Source organism: Nomascus leucogenys, chromosome 18 (assembly GCF_006542625.1).
Source record: "Nomascus leucogenys isolate Asia chromosome 18, Asia_NLE_v1, whole genome shotgun sequence".
Lineage (NCBI taxonomy): Eukaryota > Metazoa > Chordata > Mammalia > Primates > Hylobatidae > Nomascus > Nomascus leucogenys.
This window is the reverse complement of record NC_044398.1, coordinates 101,465,186-101,484,437: the sequence shown is the minus strand read 5'-3', so window position 1 is coordinate 101,484,437 and position 19,252 is coordinate 101,465,186. Positions and strand designations below refer to the sequence as shown.

The following is a 19,252-nucleotide window of genomic DNA, read 5'->3' as shown; positions in this document are numbered from 1 at the left end:
TACAGGCGCCCACCACCACGCCCAGTTAATTTTTGTATTTTTAGTAGAGACAGGGTTTCACCATGTTGTCCAGGCTTGTCTTGAACTCCTAACCTCAGGCCTGCCTTCTTTTCTGAATGTTTATCTTGCTTTACTTTCCTCTACTGAGGATGTGTCATTTTTAAAACATCAGAAGGAAAGGGTGAGCCCCTCACACCAGCCTCAGGCTGCTGGGAGGTGGCCTGCTCCTCTGAGGAGTGAGTGCCGCTTCACCAGCCTCATCAGAGCTGCCTTTACTGTTGTGCCTTCTTTTCACATCTCCTGTGTGCCTTTGCCTCCTCTCCACCTCGAGAGCCCGTGCAGCTCAGACACTCCATTCTGTCAGCCTTTACTGTTTCACTCTCCTTGTCTTGGATCACCAGTGCTGTGATCCAGTAACATTTAGCAAGATATCTGGATTATGGAATTTTAGGAAATTTATGTCTGTTACTTTTTCAAATATACCTAATGCCAACATGGGCTAGCAAAAATAAACCTGATATATAACGGCAGGGCTGGTTAGCAAGTTGTAGTCTTGGAAGATGATAGTTTAGTGAGTGTTTCTTAGGAACCTGAAAATGGCTCTGAAAGCCTTTGTTGTGGGTGGTGCAGAGGTGGACAGGCAGTCCTTGCTGAAGTGACTCCACGTGAGGAATCCAGGCTCCTAGTGAGCCAGAGTGCCCTGAATTGAAAAGTTATGTTTCAAATGGCATCCGTACCTGTCCATCATCTGCGGAAGCACCAGGTTCTGGGGAAGCACCTGGTTGATTAAGTCCAGGTTTGGTGAGGAATGGGCAGGGCCAGATAACATGTCAGGTGTTTGATTAGCCTGGTTTGTAGCACAGAGCATATGCATACCTGAGTTTTGTTTCTGTTGTCTGTGCAGGATGGGAATGGAGCAGCCGGAAAGCAGCCTGGGTGGGACACACTTGGAACTCATTGTTTATTCCATGCCAGTGTGTTTTGGGCTGTGAGTACTGGACATTCTGGTGCAGCACCGTCTGGTAGCTCTCTCTGCAATGACGGCCGCATGTGGACATTGACTACCAGAAATGGGGCTGGCGTGACTGAGAGGCTGAGTTTTTTGTTTTTTTTTTCTAAGTTCTTTTTTTTTTTTTTTTTTTAAGCCTGAGTCTCACTCACTCTGTTGCCCAGACTGGTGTGCAGTGGCGCGATCTCTGCTCACTGCAACCTCCACCTCCAAATTTGGAGACAGACCCCCACCGGGTGAGGCTCTGAGCCTCCAGCCTGCACGTGGCTGCCCAGGCAGGGCTCTCTTCTGGGTCGGTGAAGAAGCAAATCTGGATGGAAAAGCCTGTGATTATCTCATTAGGAAAGCATTTTTACAATAATCTACATTTGCTTGGCTTGTGCTTTTTTTGTTTGTTTGTTTGTTTGTTTTTTTTTTTTGGAGGCAGAGTCTCGCTCTGCCATCCAGGCTGGAGCACAGTGGTGCGATCTCGGCTCACTGCAACCTCCACTACCTGGGTTCAAGCAGTTCTCCTGCCTCAGCCTCCCAAGTAGCTAGGACTACAGGTGCATGCCACCACACCTGCCTAATTTTTTTTTTTTTTTTTTAGATGCAGTCTTGCTCTGTAGCCAGGCTGGAGTGCAGTGGCGCGATCTCGGCTCACTGCAACCACTGCCTCCCAGGTTCAAACGATACTCCTGCCTCAGCCTCCTGAGTAGCTGGGACTACAGGCGTGTGCCAACATGTCCAGATAATATTTTTTGTATTTTCAGTAGAGATGGGGTTTCACCATATTGGCCAGGATGGTCTCGATCTCTTGACCTCGTGATCTGCCCACCTCAGCCTCCCACTGTGCTGGGATGACAGGCATGAGCCACTGCACCTGGCCACGCCTGGCTAATTTTTATATTTTTAGTGGAGACGGGGTTCATCATGTTGCGCATGCTGGTGTCGAACTTTTGGCCTCGAGTGATCCACCCGCCTCGGCCTCCCAAAGTGCTGGGATTACAGGAGTGAGCCACCACGCCTAGCCAGCTTTTGATTTTTAAAGCATTTTTGTTTCAGAGTTTGAAGGTTTCCCAGCTTTTTATGGTCCTGCAGTTCCATAAAAAGAGAACCCTGGTTATCACAGGGATATGCTGACAGTTCCCGCTCCCTCTGCGAGGAGGAACTGAAATGAGTGGGAGGAGTGTGTTAGGCCATGAAAAGTTTTCATCTGTGGTCTTTTGACTCCTGCTACATCTCTGCCCGCAGTCTCGGAGGAGCCTGGCTGGGGTTCTCGGTCCACAGCTGGGGAATGAAGCCTCCTCGGGGTCGTCTTGGGCTTTTCCCTCCTTGCCTGGTCTCGGAGGACTTGGCCTGAGATTGGGAACTGATGCTCTCATAGGATTTGCAAGGTTATCAGGTCATTCTCAGAACACTACGTTTTGGTGGTGGTCATTGATTGAGGACAAGGAGTTTTAAGACTAAAGATTCTTCAGCATTGGACGGTTCATATTCTGAAGCACTGATTTTATCTAAAAGAAGGTGATGTTTTACACGTTTAAATGTTTTCTTGAGTTTGAATCTCAACCTACTTATTTGAAAAGATGATAAGAATATTTCAGCCAAAACCTCATTTACAAAAGAAACACGCATGAAATGTGAGGTGAGGCTTCATTTTGCAGAGGGAAGGGATCTCTGTCTCCATTGTGGACAGTGCGTCTTAGGCTGCAGCGTCGTTGTGCTGTTACACGGTTCCACGTAAAATCTTGCTCCTTTTCTAACTGTAAAAACATTTGAGGGTTATTTGGCCAGGTAAAGATCCTGGCAGCCCTGAGCAGCCTCGCTGGCGCCGTGGGTCCTGGGTGCTGCCTGCCAGCATCCTCGATCGAGGAGTGTGGAGTGGGACCTCAGGGCAGCGGACCCTTCCCTCCCTCTGGCCCTCTACCGTGCCCGGCCCGCCAGCTTTCTGGGACAGATCACTGTACGGTGCTTTCTCTCCAAGGAGCTGAAGGTGGTGGATCATCGTCTGGAAATGTGTCTGGGGTTGCGCCTCCTGCCCCTGCAGCGGGCTCGCGCTCCTCCTCCCGGAACTTAGGGTCTTCTGGTGGCGAGAAGGAAGAAGGCAAAAAGGTTCGGCGGCAGTGGGAGTCGTGGAGCACGGAGGACAAGAACACCTTCTTCGAGGGGCTGTACGAGGTGAGTAGGCTGTGGAGGCACGGCCAGGCAGCCTGGATGTCCCTCTCGGAGCCCTGCCCTCCGCTCCCTGTGCTTCCCCTCTGCTGTGAGATTCTAGAACGCAGGTTCCTGGGGGACCCCCGCAGTGGCCGAGGCTGATCTGTGCTCCAGGCCTTGCCCACTGACCTTGGCTGTTTTATCTCCTCGTTGAGATTTTAGAAGCTATTACTGGTGAGGTGTCTGTGAGGAGGTGTTTTTGTGTGTTTCCTTCATTTCGTTTTGGATATTCTCACCCCTTGTCTCTCAAAGATGTTCTTGACTGAAGGCCCTCTGGTCTCAGGGCCTTCCCTTTGTGCTGAGCGGGCTGATTTAGGAGGGATGGCCTCGGAGGGGAGGCACAAGGGGATGCTTGCCTCGGGGGTCAGTGTAGCTGAGAAACCTCACGAGATGTTGCCGCTGACTTGGGACAAAATGGAAAGTCCTAAAAATAGAGAGAAGTCACTCCCTGACCCCACCGCCCAGGGAATGCCTGTGTTCCCTGCTGGCGTTATTGTTTTCTAAATCCTTGCAGTTATTGTGAGCATACTTTTTAATTAACATTGCTTGCATTTTTCATGGTGTTTCATAGTTCTTTTCCTCTGTATTTTTTTTAATGCCTGTGAGTATTCTCCTTGCCTGTGTGCTTACTGTGTGCTTTTGTAAAAACATCGTATTGGAGCACGGCCATGGCCAGGGTCGATGTACTGTCTGTGGTTGATGCCACTGCAGTGGCAGAATTGAAGAGCTGCACCAGACAGGGTGGCCCTTGAGGCCCTGGCCAGCCACTGCTCTGCTTGGCCATTCCTGTGTGGTTAAGGACGACTGAGATCCTTCCCGATTCTGTTGTTGTAAGTAATGCTGTGGTGAACATTGGTGTGCACGCTTCATACTTTAGGCTGCTTCTTTGGCATACAGTATTAGAAGTAGGTTCATGATCAGTGAGCCTTGTTCTTTTTTTTTTTTTTTTCTTTTTTTGGAGACGGAGTCTCACTCTGTCGCCCAGTCTGGAGCGTAGTAGTGCGATCTGGGCTCACTGCAACCTCCGCATCCTGGGTTCAAGCAATTCTCATGCCTCAGCCTCCTGAGTAGCTGGGACTACAGGCACACACCGCCAAGCCCAGCTAATTTTTTGTATTTTAGTAGAGACGGGGTTTCACTGTGTTGCCTGGGCTGGTCTCGAACTCCTGAGCTCAGGCAATCTGCCCACTTTGGCCTCCCAGGAGCCTTGTTCTTTTAATAGCTAATTAATTGGGGTGATGGAGAAGTCTTGTCAAGCCTGGGAAGCAGAATGCTCATGAAAGAAATGGAGGCTCTGGCATGAGGTGTTTGGAGAGGCATTAGAAAAGGAGGCACTCGTAAATGTGGGCATGAAACTTGACTACGGTGCATGCTGTGGCCAGGGTCACTCCCGCCCTGGGCTGCAGGTGAGGTTCTGCCCACCCCGGGTGGACCGGACTGCTGTGACAGTGTGGCTTGACTATGATTGTCCAAAGACAAGTGTGCATGAGTCCCATTTCAGTAGATATGAAGCCATTTAAACACATTCCTGTGCTCCTTTTCTTCCCTTGAATGGTTCTAGAGTACAGCAAGGAGGCTGTTTTTGTGTAGATTTGAGCCCCAAATCGTGCCTTTAAGCTGTTTGTTGGTCTTGGAAGACCTGCGATTCCTGGAATGTTTTCAGAATCAGCTGATTCTTGCCTGAAACCACTGCTGATTCTTGCCCGAAACAATTACTCCTGTGGGGTGGCCCTTCCTCCTTGGCAAGACTGTAGCCTCTGCAAGAGGGTCTGGGTGCCCGGGAGCGGGAGATGTGGTTGTCCATTAAAAGTAGCAGAGGAGGAGTTCCTTGTTAATGACCTACCCTTTACCCTTATTCAAGCAGTTTAGTTCGTTTCCTTCCCATTGGGTTAAGCTGCTCATAAGAGTTTTTCTATTGGGTAGATGCTTTTTGAGGATTCTGAAATCCTGAATTAGTAATAATAATTAATAGTTGGCTGTTCTGATCATGTAATGGTTTCTGCTGTGGGTTCTCTGTATCTGAGTTTGTATATAAGAAAGAGCAAGGGCAAGAGAGAGGACTTTTTTTTTTTTTTTTTTGAAACGGAGTTTTGCTCTTGTTGCTCAGGCTGGAGTGCAGTGGCATGATCTTGGCTAACTGCAACCTCCACCTCCCGGGTTAAAGTGATTCTCCTGCTTCAGCCTCCCGAGTAGCTGGGATCACAGGTGCCCGCCACCACACCCGGCTAATTTTTGTATTTTTAGTAGAGACCGAGTTTCGCCACGTTGGTCAGGCTGGTCTTGAACTCCTGACCTCCGGTGATCCACCCGCCCCAGCCTCCTGAAGTGCTGGGATTACAGGCATGAGCCACTGCACCTGGCCTAACACGTTTCATTTCTGCATTGTGTGTCTCATCAAAAGTAGGTGGTCTTCTGCTGGGGTCTTGATGTATGGCTGACTGGCTGGTGGCAGGTGTGGCTGTGAATCCTCGAGCTGTGGGGTGACGGTGGCTGGGCACAGGCCTCTGCCCTGAGAAGTGCAGCTCCTACCATGTTGTCATGGCCACCGCTGCCTTTTTAATGCCTCCCTGGAAGGGGTGCAGCAAGGCTGGCTGGGGCCTGACTGGATGCAGGGACCCCACTGCCGTCACTGGGCCTCAGTTGGTCACTCCTGATCATGGGCTGAATTCCCTCCTGCTTCAGCTGCTCCTCAGACGAGAGTGCGGCCCCTGTGCGCCCTACTTTGGGTAGTGCTGGGCATGCTCAAATTGGCGCCTGTCCACTTATGGCCCGTACAGACTTCTCCCTGTGGCAGGGTGGGCATTCACCTGTGGCAGGGCACTTGCCTCCTTCCTCTGAATACCCTTCCATTTCTCTGGCAGGTCTGCACAGACCCAGCCCTGACTTCATTTCATGTTCCTGTTCCTGTCCATCCTCCATGCCTGTTTTTGCCATACGGTTCTTGATTTCCTACCTGACAGCCACACAGCCAGCGTCCTGTGCTTCCTTCTCACTGTCTGCACAATGGCTGCGGCCTCAGCTCTGGCCTCTGTGCTTCGCGGTGTTCTCCTTCTCTGTCCCCACCGAGGCCTTCCCCGTCTGCACAGGCAGCCAGGGGCATCCTCAGCCTGTTACCATCTCCACAGCTCTGTGGACACTGCAGGTTTCTGTTTCTTCACCCCGACAACTTTCTCAGACTTTCAGCCCTGCCCGTCTTTTGTTCTCATTGCCGTTAGCATGTGCATATCTGGTTCCTGACTCAGGACAGAGCACTCTCGCCACACTGAGAATACAGAAAAGCTTCTGTCTGGTGGGGCTTGCTGCCTTGGAGACACATGGCAGACGCAACACAGATGCCCCGGGACTTTAGGAGGCAGCGGAGGTTAAGACCACATGAGCAGGAGGCCTGGAACCCGGGTTCTCAGGGAACCTCTTGAGTAGACGACCCCGCAGTGACATGCAGAGGCTGTCAAGTTGCTTCATCGTGGTTCTTGCCAAGGCCCAGGGAGCATGGGGAGGGCTGGGCCTGCCTGGACCCTGCAGGAAGGCCTTTCACATGCTGCTTCACTTCTTTATTCTTTATCAGCCATTCCTTTTGAAAACAATGAGCATGGTTTAATTTTTCTAAAGTTTTTAATTTTTCATTTCATTTTTGCACCCAGACTGGGGTGCCAGCCTTCCAGCCCTACCCTCCAGCCCACAGCAGCTTCTGTCTTCACCTCCCTCAGCCCCTGTGTTGCTGGGAGTTACAGATCCTAAAATGTGTCAGTGTGTCAAGCACAATGCCACCTCCCGTCCGGCCCCTCCCGCTCACTTCATGGTCCCCCAGCTGCCAAGAATCTTCTGAGGAGGACAGGGTTGGGGGCCAGCACCCCAGCAGTCCCCAGGTTCTCATTTCCCTGAGGATCCTGCTCCCCAGTTACTACCCCTTACCCCCATCAGCATGTTTTTTACTTTTTTAATTTAAAAAACATCTTTTTTTGAGAGTCAGTCTTGCTTTGTCACCTAGGCTGGAGTGCAGGGCTGCCATCTTAGTTCACTACAACCTTGACCTCCTGGGCTCAAGTGATGATCCTCCTGCCTCAGCCTCCCAAGTAGCTAGGACTACAGGCATGTGCCACCATGCCTGGCTAATTTTTAAGTTTTTTGTGGAGATGGGGTTTAACTATGTTGCTCAAACTGGTCTCAAACTCCTGGGCTCAAGAAATTCTCTCACCTCAGCCTCCCAAAGTGCTAGGATTACAGGCACGAGCCACCACCTGGCTCCCTTAACTTTTCATTTTGAAACGTTTCAGACTTTTTAAAAGTTGCAAAAGCAGCACAAAGCAGGTCCCCTCCACCCTGCCTCCACAGCATTAGGGCAGCCGCACTGTGAGGGTATGAGCACAGACACAGCCCTGCCTGCTCATTTGCAGGCGGGATTCAGATTAGCAAGGGTCCCACTCAGGTCCAGCCTGGCCAGGACGCTACGCCGCACTCGGCTGCCCAAACTCCTCAGTCTCCTGTAACCTGGGACAGCTCCTGGGTTTTTGTTTTTTGTTGGCATGTTTTTTTGTCTTTGATGACCTCAACACTTGTGGAGACTCACAGCGCGGTGGTTTGTAGAACGTCCCTTGTGTCAGTTTGGGTTGATCTGCAGTTTCCTCATGATTCTGTGTTACGCATTTCTGTCAAGAATTCCACAACGGTGATACCGTGTCCTTCTTGGCACATCCAGTTGGCGGCCCGTGGTGTTCTTTCTGTCTCTGTCCTGTGGTGTTTGCCTTGGTCACTGCCCTCAGGCGGCCTCTGCCAGGTCTCACCGTGGCTGGGTCATGGCTTGGCTTTGAGGCTGTGTAAATACCGTGTTTCTCATCATTCTTTGCTCCCACTGATTTCAGCAACCATTGCTGCCTTTTCCCTGAAGCAGTTGTTACTGTGGTGTTTGCTCGCAGTGAGGACCTTCTGTTTCCTTTATTCTTTCTGTGTTTGCTGATTGGAAGTCCTGTGCCAGGAAGAGCCCTGCGTTCTCCCCCACATGTGCAGTTACTCTGTTACCTACACCCATGTAGACTAGCAGATGATGGCTTTATTCTGGGGGTCATGATCCATCATGCCATTGTTGGCTTTCTCGCCCCATTGGTTCCCCATTTGGCCACTGGGGAGCCTCATGCTGGCTCCTGCGTCCTCTTCTCACATCCCCATCGCCTGCCAGTGTATTCTCATGTGCTGGTGCCGTTAGGCATTCCAGACTCAGTGGCTGCTCGCTGCTCTGCCGTCGGCTGTTTTTCCTGGGAGCCCAGCTTCCCTTTGCAAAGTGGTACTGAGAAACCAAGACCTGGGCGCTAAGGGTGCTGGTTACTGCTGAGCCCTTCAGTACTTAGGAGCTTGGCTTTGATGAGATGATCAAACACTAGGTTCTCTGTGGCAGTGCCTGAAGCAGCACTGAGGTGACGCTGTTCTGTGGAACACAAGTTCTCTTCTGAAAATCTAAGTCACACTCAGCTTTTGCAAAGAAGCGTTCAAAGAAGGGTTGGCCTGCAGGTATGATCAGAGTATATTCTGTGCAGTTCGCTTACTAAATGTTCACGTTTGCTGTCCTTGTTTGAATATGGAATATATTTTGTCAGATTAAAGCAGTGAGGATGTTTCTGGTCTGTTCTTTAAGATGCCATAACTGCTTCTCTTCCAGAGCTTTTCTTCATGGAAGTGTCTCATTTCATGATCTTTGAAGAACTCTAGCAATTAAGCCATTTGTCCAAGTGATGAGCTTTATGTTTCCCCTGTCTGGGGTGCTTGCCTCTTTAGTATCCATGTGCTCTGATCATTCTGTTCCTGGTTCCATTGCTCCTTTATCCTGATTAAAACCTAAGGTTCTAGGGAATCCAAGTTTAAGTTCATACACAGATAAGAGCTTGGAAGGGCAGCTTGTTTGACCACAGCCTGTCTCCTTTCTCCTTTCTCGGAACCTTGGAAAGGGTCCAGGTCGCACAGAAAGCTGCATTGTTTTAACCCCTCTACATTTATCTTGGAATTTATTTTCCAGCATGGGAAAGACTTTGAAGCGATTCAGAACAACATTGCGCTGAAGTACAAGAAGAAAGGCAAGCCAGCGAGCATGGTGAAGAACAAGGAGCAGGTCCGCCACTTCTACTACCGCACCTGGCACAAGATCACCAAGTACATCGACTTTGACCATGGTGAGTGTGCCGCAGGCCAGGCTCAGGGGTGCCCACAGGCAGGGCTAGCTTCTGCTCAGAGCGCAGCTCCCAGCAAGCCCGCTGGACCTGCTTTCTGGCATGTTCTCACCAGCCGCTCAGCCTGGGGCTCCTCGCCTTGCAGCACTTTGGCTGATCGTGTGCTGTCTAACTTGGTCAAACCAAGTTGCCAGGAAATGGCCCCCATCCCATGCTCCAGGGTTCTTACCACTGCTTTTCTGAGCTATGGTTTGTGTGTTTCCAGTGACTCTGAGTGTGCGTGAGTTCTGGGTCCCTGGCTCACCTGAAGCCTGTGGTCTCCACTGCAAATGATAGCACCATGGTCCAGCAAGGGGCTTGGGCTGCAGGCACCGTACCTGGCGCTGGTCTTCCTGGGGGACAGCCAGCCTTTCCAGGCCTCTCGCCGTCTATACTGGGACGCAGATCTGTGTCGACCCTTCTTCAGTCACGGGACCAAGTCATCCCCAGATAAAATTCTGGCTTCTGGCTCAGAGCACCCTTTGGCTACTGGTGGCTTCTCCGGATGATGCTTTGTCCATCACCATATCTGTCCTCGTGAGGCTTAGCTGCCTCCTGCCTCCGCCTATCAGAACTACCTCTCCAGCAGCGTTCCTGTGCTGGGCCCTGCTCTTCATTCCTGTAGCTTCACGCACAGCATGGTCCTTCCAGATGTACCCCCAGAGCACTCCTCTGCCTTCTGACCCTTCTTTCAGATGTATCACGTTCTGACCCAGGGTAACTGGACTGTGGCCACGCTGCCACTCTTTGTGCCCTTGCCTGTGCCTTGTGGTGACCTAAAGTCCTTTGCCTTGGCCATTCCTGTGGTGTCGTCTGGGTGGGTTATGGCGTCTTGACCATGGTGCATCAGCATTGCCTGGAGCTTTGGGAAGAGCCAGGACCCAGCTCCCCTGTGTGACTGGGCAGAGCCCTGAGGGCCGCAGACACCCCCTGCCCACCACGCAGCTTCTCCACTGAAGAACCTCCACTGGGAGGTTGTCGCTGTTTCTGGAGATCCATGGAAACGGCTGTTGGTCTCTGCACATTAGGGGCACCCCTTGATTCGGGTCTGCCGCCGATGCGGTTTTGTTTGTTTGCTTTTGGTATCCACGTGACCACTAATGTAAGATTTTCTGCTGACTTCACCTATTTATGGCACATCAATTCCGTTTTGTCCTATATTTGATGCCTGTGCTGGTCTTCTCATGTTCAGCTCACTTGTTTATTTGAAATCTCAGCACTGGTCAGATCCCGTCATCCAAGGCTGTTGTGATTAATGTCAGGTTGTGGTGAGTGGCCTTGTGCCTTCCAGAGTGGCAGCACCAACTTTTCATTGTCGGCCTCTTCCTGTGTCGTCTGTCCTTTGCATTGTTCATTAGTGCCTTTTTGAAAGACAGTTCAGGCTGGGCGCGGTGGCTCATGCCTGTAATCCCAGCACTTTGGGAGGCAGAGGCGGGTGGATCACGAGGTCAAGAGATCAAGACCATCCTGGCCAACATGGTGAAACCGCATCTCTACTAAAAATACAAAAATAAATTAACTGGGCGTGGTGGTGCACGTCTGTACTCCCAGCTACTCGGGAGGCTGAGGCAGGAGAGTTGCACCACTGCACTCCAGCCTGGCCACAGAGCAAGACTCCGTCTCAAAAAAAAAAAAAAAAAAAAAAGAAAGAAAAGTCAGTCCATGAGAGTGGATCTGCCATCCACTGTGGCTGGTCTTGAAAAGCTCTCCATTGGAGAAGCTGGCCAGCAGCGGAGGGGACTGGGCAGCTGTTTAGTAGATGAGGTATAGAGAGAGGGATGGGATTCCAGGAGTTTCGGTCCAGCGTGCTTTGCTTGAACCACCTGCGGGCAGGGTGGGAAGCGTCTTTGGACCCTCAGGCTCCTGGCGTAGACTTATCTCTTAGGAGGCTCAAGTGCATATTCTACTTGCCAACCCAGGCTTTCTCCCATGTCAATTTCAGAAGGCAGTCAAAGCAAACATTTCTTTTCTAATTTTGTCACCTGTCCCTGTTAAACAACCTCCTAATCCTAAACTTCCTGGTGCGAGGAGGCCTCATTCCTCTTTGGCCCTTCTCTCCATCTAGCGTGAAGGGTAAATGCTCCCTCACACCTCTCAGGGGGGTCACACCCGACACAGGTCCTTTCCCGTTCTCCGTGTGGGCCCCTGGGCTTTCCTCTCTTCCTGACCTGGCACAGCAGGCTCCTGCAGCTTTGTTGTCTCCTGTTTGTGCGTCTTTGGCGTGACCCCACATGATGTGCCTTCTTCCTGTTGAGCTCACTGTTCTCCCGTGTTCTCCCGGGTTCTCTGACGGCTCTGATTGTCTCTTCAGCAGGGCTGCCTGCCTCCGTGCCAGCGTGCAGCGGCATTGGGGCACCCGATGCTGACTTGCCCAACAGGAGCATGAGGCTGGAGGCCACTAGGACACTGTGAAGTGACTGGCTCCATGGACTGTCATTGAGCATCAAACAGAGTGGCAACTTTTTCACGTTACATGTATTTTTGGTGTGCTTTGGAGTTTTGTTTTGTTTTGTTTTTTGAGCCAGAGTCTTGCTCTGTTGCCCAGGCTAGAGTGCCATGGCGCATTCTCGGCTTACTGCAACCTCCACCTCCCAGGTTCAAGCGATTCTCATGCCTCAGCCTCCCGAGTACTTGGGATTACAGGCGTGCACCACCACACCTGGCTAATTTTATATTTTTTAGGAGAGATGAGGTTTCACTGTGTTGCCAAGCTGGTCTCGAACTCCTGAGCTCAGGCAATCCACCTGCCTCGGCCTCCCAAAGTGCTAGGATTACAGGCGTGAGCCACCGCGCCTGGCCTGTGCTTTGGAGTTTTGAAGAGCACACCATGTGCACTTCATATGGGTTTGTCTGACTCATCGGGTGGAGTGAGACACAGAGTGGTGGCAAGCGAGGAGCGTGGAAGGGACTGACTCTACCCCCAGCTTGGGGGCCTTGCGTGTGTGTTCGTCTTATTAATCTCCCGTGGTTTCCACGCACATCCGCGTCTCGTTGCTGCTGTCCATTGCTCGGTGGAGATTTTGCTTCACGAACTCAAAGTTGGAGGAGGTGAGCTTGGTTCCTGTCCCTGAGTGTGTAACAAAACATGAGGTGCCACCTAGGAGGCCGTGGGGCCAGGCGGGGCATCAGGGACACCTCCCAGAAGCCCTGCTTTGTCCCAGGGTCCCACCTCCCCAGGGGTCCCTTGTCTGCACTGTCTTGCTCCTGGTGCTACTCTCTTCTTTCTGGGTTGTGGGTTTTTTTCTTTTTGCCATTTCAAATAGTGGACTTGTAAAAATATATTTTAGAAGTGGGGATATTATTCACCCTTTTAAAGTATACAACTTAGTGGTTCTTAATGTACTTACAAGGTTATGCACCCATTGCCACTCTCTAGTTGCAGAATACGTCCATTGCCCAGAAGGAAGCCCTGTGCCCCGGTGCTGGGAGCCCTCAGTTTACCTCCTGTCTCTGTGGATCTTTCTACTCCGTATGGTTCATAGAAATGGGATCATGTGCTACGTGTCCTTCTGTGCCTGGTTTCCTTCACTCAGCGTCGGGTTTCAGGGTTCGTCTGTGTTGTAGCGTGTGCCAATCCTTTTTATGGCTGGATATCTTCCATTGGGTGGATGGCCACGTTTTGCTTGTCTACTGAATAGTGGATCTTAAAGCTTCCCGAGTCATGGGCTCCTTTAAGAAGTCTGATGAGGCCAGGCATGGTGGCTCACGCCTGTAATCCCAACATTCTGGGAGGCCAAGGTGGGCAGATCACCTGAGGTCAAGAGTTTGAGACCAGCCTGACTAACGTGGTGAAACCCCGTCTCTACTAAAAATACAAACATTAGCAGGGTGTGGTGGCGCATGCCTGTAATCCCAGCTACTTGGGAGGCTGAGGCAGGAGAATCCCTTGAACCTGGGAGGCGGAGGTTGCAGTGAGCCGAGATTGCGTCACCGCACTCCAGCCTGGGCAACAAGAGCGAAACTCCGTCTCAAAAAAAAAAGAAAGAAAAAAAGAAAGTCTGATGAGCCCTTAGGTCTTGTCTTAGGTCTTTCTCTCAGAAGAGCCTTTGAGAGCAGTTGGCCTGTGCTTAGCTGTGTCTAAGACCCATGGTCCAGAATCCTCCTCATATCTTAAAAGCCTGCTTCTCCATTTACCAGTCAGTCTTAGGGCCTTGAGAACAGGTCTCTGAGGAGAGAACTAGGGAGGACAATTGTGAGAGTAGAGGGGACAAATGGCCTTCACCCCTGCTCTGTGAAGTGATCCAAAGGGGCCTGGACTGTGTTGTCACTTGGTTTCTCTAGCAGGATTAGGTCTGGTGTAATACAGTAACAAAATGCAAAATAACAGTGGCCCAAGCGCCTCAGAATTCACTCTCGTGGCAGAGACGCCTAGAGGCTGGCGCCCAGGGCGGGCAGGACCCAGGTGCCTCCCATTCTTGTGCTTGGCTGTCCTTGGTGACAACTGCAGGCAGTGGCTCTTGAGGAAAGAGGGGTGGGAAAAGGGGAACCCTCCTGCCCAAATCAGGCTCTTTAAGGAGGCTTCTGGAAGTATCCACTACTTCCAGTGGTGTAGCCATGACCAGCTGTCCATGTCGCAGCCTGTTTGCCTCCCAAATAAAACAGGGGCCTTGGCTGGGCACGGTGGCTCATGCCTGTAATCTCAGCACTTTGGGAGGTTGAGGCAGGTAGATCATTTGAGGTCAGGAGTTCGAGACCAGCCTGGCCCACATGGTGAAACCCCGTCTCTACTAAAAATAGAAAAATTAGCCAGGCCATAGTGGTGTGCACCTGTAATCTCAGCTACTTGGGAGGCTGAGGCAGGAGACTAGACTCTCTTGAGCCTGGGAGGCAGAGGTTGCGGTGAGCTGAGATTGCACCACTGCACTCCAGTCTGGGCGAGAGCGTGAGACCCTGTCTCCAAGAAAAGAAAAAAAACAAACAAACAGGGCCCCTTACTGAGGAAAGAGAATGGGCCTCAGGCAGGGGTGAGCACCTGTCCTTGGCTCCTCCTCCCGCCTGGGCCCGGGCTGTGCAGATCCACTGTCCGGGAGGGCACAGGTGAGGCAGGAAGGCAGCATCCAGGTTGCAGGGCTGCTGGCCTCACCTGTGTGCAGAGATGGATGACAGGTTTAGTGCTGGCCACATCCGCCGCCTCCACGAGTACTAGCTGTTCTGAGTGTTGTGTTTTCTCCTCCAGGGGACGTTTCCTCTGCCTATCGGGGTAAATTTCTAACCCCCTGCTTTGGTTTAACTTTTTATTTTGAAAGTCGCAGACACAGCACCGTGTTCTATACACTCTGCCCAGTGTCTCCTGTGGTTGACAGCTTGCATGACCAAGGTACAGGGAGGAGATCCAAGACACCACGTGAGCCCGACGTGGGTCTCACGCCCGAGCCAGGCAGCGCCTCCCGTTCCCCTCTCTAAAGCCGCCTTCTCTTCTGTCTCTCAGTGTTCTCTCGAGGCCTGAAGAAGTCATCCCAGGAACTGTATGGCCTGATCTGCTATGGCGAGCTGCGCAAGAAGATCGGGGGCTGTGAGTACGCTGCCTGTGGGGTTGCCCACGGCTCCTCCTGTCCTAGTCACCTTTAGGCTTTAGTGCGCAGAGTTGTTTCTATTTTCCCTCTAACTTTTATCTTGAAAAAATGTTAATAGAAGAGGTGAAGAATATGATGGCGGCCGTGCTCTTTAGCTTAGATGGACCCGTTGCTGACGTTGGCTACATTTGCTCTCTTTCTCCATGCACGTGTACACATGCTCGCATGCACACATGTGTTCACATGCTCTGCATTCCACTCGACTATAAGATGTCACGCCACAGCCCAGAATACCTCCACCGGCATCACCTCAGAGCACATTTCTCCTGTATAGCCTTGATACCATGGTCACACCTAGACTCTTAGCATTTACCAAACAGGTGTAGTGATCTTACCTGATTTCCTGCCCGTATTCACATTTTCTAAAACATCCCAAAATATCAGTCAGGGCTTCTGTCGAGGGCCGTTGCCACGCATGTGACTGTGGAGTCTCCCTTGGGTGTCTTTGACTTGGAGCAGCCGCACTGCCTGGGCTTCTGAGACATTGCGACGCACTCAGGCCTTCCTCACGCAAGGCCTTGCTTGGATTTGCTCCGATCGTCTCCTCGGGAGCAGATTCCCTTTAGACATTTTTGACACGACCTCTAGGTAGGGACATTGTAGCCTTACCAGGCGCTTGTGCCCAGCGCCCCTCAGCCCTGCCTCTTCTGCCTGACTTCATAGAAGAGAGCATGCCTGGGCTGTCCAGTGGGCACTGTAGGGGATCCCCCCTCTTCAGTGGGATACCGCACGACCACGCCAGCTAGCATGTCACAGCTAGCTCAGGGCGGGTGGTGGGGCTGAGAGGACAGATACGGAGCAGTCGCCCTGTCTGTGCCAGGCCTGCGCCACACTCTGACCCCTTGCTGCCCCTCCATGCCTTGCTGTGTCCTGCGGGGTGGCTGCTGCAATCTAGTGTGGCGTTTGTGTGTGGGAGGCCCTGCCCTCCTGCACTTCCCCACTGGGTCTGTCCCCTGTGGGCCCAGCCACTCCTTCTCTTCCCTCCTCCAGCCCGCCTGTCCCAGCCTGCACTCATGTCTGTGAGCCTCGTGTCCCAGCTCCTCATGCCTGTTCCTGCCGCCTCTCATCTGCCCTTTCTCAGCCTCAGGAAGCATCCCAGGCCCCAAGTTTACGCCACAGCTCTCCCAGCTCTCATCTTCCCCAGATAAAGGAAAACCCCATCTTGACCACGTGTTCCCACTCCTTGTTTCCTGGTCCTTTTGCACCACTACTTGTTCTGGTTTCCTCCCTAGAAGTTTCTGAGAGGTGGAAGGTGTCTGGGTTCTTGGCATTTCAAACAAAGAATTGGACAAAATGCACAAACAAAGCAAGGGAAGAATGAAGCAACAAAAGCAGAGATTTATTGAAAACCAAAGTACACGCCACAGGGTGGAAGTGGGCCCGGACGTGGGGGCTCCAGAGCCCTTTTACAGAATTTTCTGGGGTTTAAATACCCTCTAGAGGTTTCCCATTGGCTGCTTGGTGTACACCCTATGTAAATGAAGTAGTGGCCGGCAATCAGAGGCTGGAGTGAAGTTACAAAGGTTACACTCTATGCAAGCATCTGATCGGTTATGGAAAACAACCAATCAGAAGCTAAACTGGTTACAAAGTTACACTTCTTTGCAAAGGAAGACTTGGCCCCAGTCTTGGGGAAGACTTTTTCAAACCTAGCAGAAGCAACCAATCAGGCTGAAATGAAGTTACAAAGTTACGCTCCTATGTTAAATGTCTGGTTGCTTTCTGCTTTCTGCAACCAATCAGAGATACTTTCAATTTCCCATCTGCCATGAAGAAAGAAGGGGGGGGGTTGCAAAGGGAGTAGCGTATCTGGTCGTTTTGTTACTTAGGTGTGGAAAGTTGGGGTTTTCCTTGTGATTTAGTTCTAGGAAGTCAGCGTGAGTTGCCCTCAGGTTCCCTACCTCTAGACCCTTTTCTCCTGCCTCATGAGGATACTCAAGTTTGATGAAAATAAATGACTCGATTGCTGAGTGAGGGGCACACTGCACCCAGGCTTCCAACCCTTCATCCGGGAGCAGGCGAGGTGGGGCACGGTGACCCTGTGGCATGCCATTCCTGGCCGGTTTCCGCAACCGGTTCCTTTCTTGGTGCCTCGCCTGGTGATGAGAGCCTTTTCTGGTGCTTTTCATTCCTTCCTGAAGTTCCGTTTCCATCTGGCTTTGTTTCCTTTCTTTCTGAAAAACCTCCTGTATTTTTTTGCATGCAGTTGTGCGGGCTGTGAATTCTTAGTTATTATTAATCTGAAACTTCTGTATTTCATCTTCATTCTTAAAAGATGTATTTGCCGGATAGAGAATTCTGATCTGACGGGTTCATTCTTTCATCACATTGACACCGTTGTCTGCTGCCTCTTGGCCTGTGCTGCTCTGATGAGAGGGGTCAGTGGTCATCTATGTCGTCATTCCTCCGTGCGAGGTGCATTGTCTGTCTCCGGCTGCTTTGACAATTTTGTCTTTGGTTTTGGTTTTCAGCCTGGTCATTTGTGGAGTTTTTTTCCCCCAAAACATGCAGAAGAATTCAAAGAATTTTACAGTGAACACCCAAGTACCCACCACCTAGTTTCTCCCGTTAACGTACTGTAGTTGCATTTTTGCACATCTTGAAGATAGTGAAGAGTCCCGAGCAGGTCACAGGAAATGGGGCGTCTGCTCCAGGAAACTCAGAGGGTGTCGGAGTCTTCATTCTGCGGACCCTGGGTGCCCTGGGGGTTCCACACTGTGGGCCGGAGGGTCAACACCGGACACTGTCAGTATGAGCCCGGGAGGAAGTGTGTGCGGGCAGGTGTGGTGCCTGCAGGAAGCAGCTGTTGAGCCATGCAGATAGGGATGAGTGGAAGGCCGGCGCTGGGGGACCTAGGAGGGAGCTCTTGGGAGGACAGATCACCTGGGCAGAGGCTGGGTAGTGGGCCTGCCTGAGGAGGGGGCCAGGCAGGGGCGTGCCAGCCTTTCAGGTGAGCGGAGACGACCAGGGCAGCTGACCCGCAGGTGTGACTTTGAGGGAGGGGCTGCAGCTACTGCAGGGCTTTTATTCCAGAGGAGCTCTAATATTCGGTAATGGGATTTGAGTCTATATTGAGGAGAATTGTATGGGAATCTTCAGTGGCTTTGCTCCTAACTACATCATGGTCTCATTTATTTATTTTTTCCATTTAAAGGTATGGATGACAAGAATGCAACAAAGCTGAATGAACTCATTCAGGTTGGGTAAGTCCCAGTTTCCATGTGAAACATCACTTCTCTGGGTGTTTTGTGTTTATTCTCTAAAATAAAGAACCTGAAACGCTCAGTGAGGACCTTCCGAGTTAAAACTTCATAACCTCTCAGTTACGTGTTCAGTCCCAACAAAAGGTGCTTGGTCCAGGGAGTGGTGACTGTGCCCGGAGCCTGTGCCTGCCCCGGGGAGGGAAGGAAGTGCCCTCTCTGGACTCCTCCTTCCCGAGGGTCTCTGGCTGGGCGTTGTGGTCTCAACGCAGCCTTCAGGGCCCTGCTTTTTGTGCTTCTTTTCCTCCACCTTTGTGCGTGCTGTGGGGCTGGTCCCCGGCTTCTAGGGCCTCTCCTTTCCATTGCATTTTTGTCGTGTCCTGGGCCACTTCTGACAGCTTCCCTGCCTTCTTGTGCCCCGGATGCTTCTGTCTCCGACTGGCCACTCTCTTCCCCTCACACCCCTGACTCCCAGAGGGCACATGCTCTCCTGGCCACACAAACACCCGGGCCCCTGGTGGTCCAATCGACATCTGCCCAGTTGCTGCTGTTGGGCTGCACTCCAGGGCAGGGCCCCACCACCCTACTCTACAGCCTGGGGGTTCCCTGCTCTACAGCTTGAGGGGGTCCCCACTCTGCAGCCTGGGGGTTCCCACTGCACAGCCTGGTGGGGTTCTGTGCATGTGCATTTCTCACCTGGTGTGGGTCCTCATGGGTAGCCATCCCATCGTACATCTGTCCCGCCCACTGACCACACCAGAGCTATCCCGGCAGTCTGGCTGACTGCTCCCAGTTCACTGAACCCCAGATATTGGGTCTGCACAACCGGCCCCGATCCTTGTGGGTGTGCCACCCGCACCCCAGAGCCCTGCCCTTGCAGCCACTCCTCAGCAGTCCTTACCCATCTCTCTTCCGTCCATAGCACTTCACCCTTGGACCTCTGGTTGCTTTTCGCCTTGGCCCTTCTCCTCCAGGCTTGTGTCTGATGACCTGGTAACCCTCCCTGCCCCAGTGGGAGCAGTGCCTGCTGGGCCAGCACAGGCCTTCCCTCCAGTCCCAGCACAGCAGGTGTCAGGCATG

General features: G+C 51.9%; 1 protein-coding gene across 8 annotated transcripts in view; it reads left to right on the top strand.

The window, feature by feature from the left end:
- CRAMP1 (cramped chromatin regulator homolog 1) overlaps window positions 1-19,252 on the top strand; it is a 67,218-nt gene that overhangs the window by 10,640 nt on the left and 37,326 nt on the right. For all 8 annotated transcript variants that reach the window (XM_030798341.1, XM_030798340.1, XM_030798342.1 and 5 more), the window contains exons 3-6: window positions 2,976-3,169; window positions 9,210-9,363; window positions 14,828-14,911; window positions 18,127-18,175. In XM_030798341.1, coding sequence (XP_030654201.1) covers window positions 2,976-3,169; window positions 9,210-9,363; window positions 14,828-14,911; window positions 18,127-18,175 — 481 coding nt within the window. The remainder of the gene's footprint in view (window positions 1-2,975; window positions 3,170-9,209; window positions 9,364-14,827; window positions 14,912-18,126; window positions 18,176-19,252) is intronic.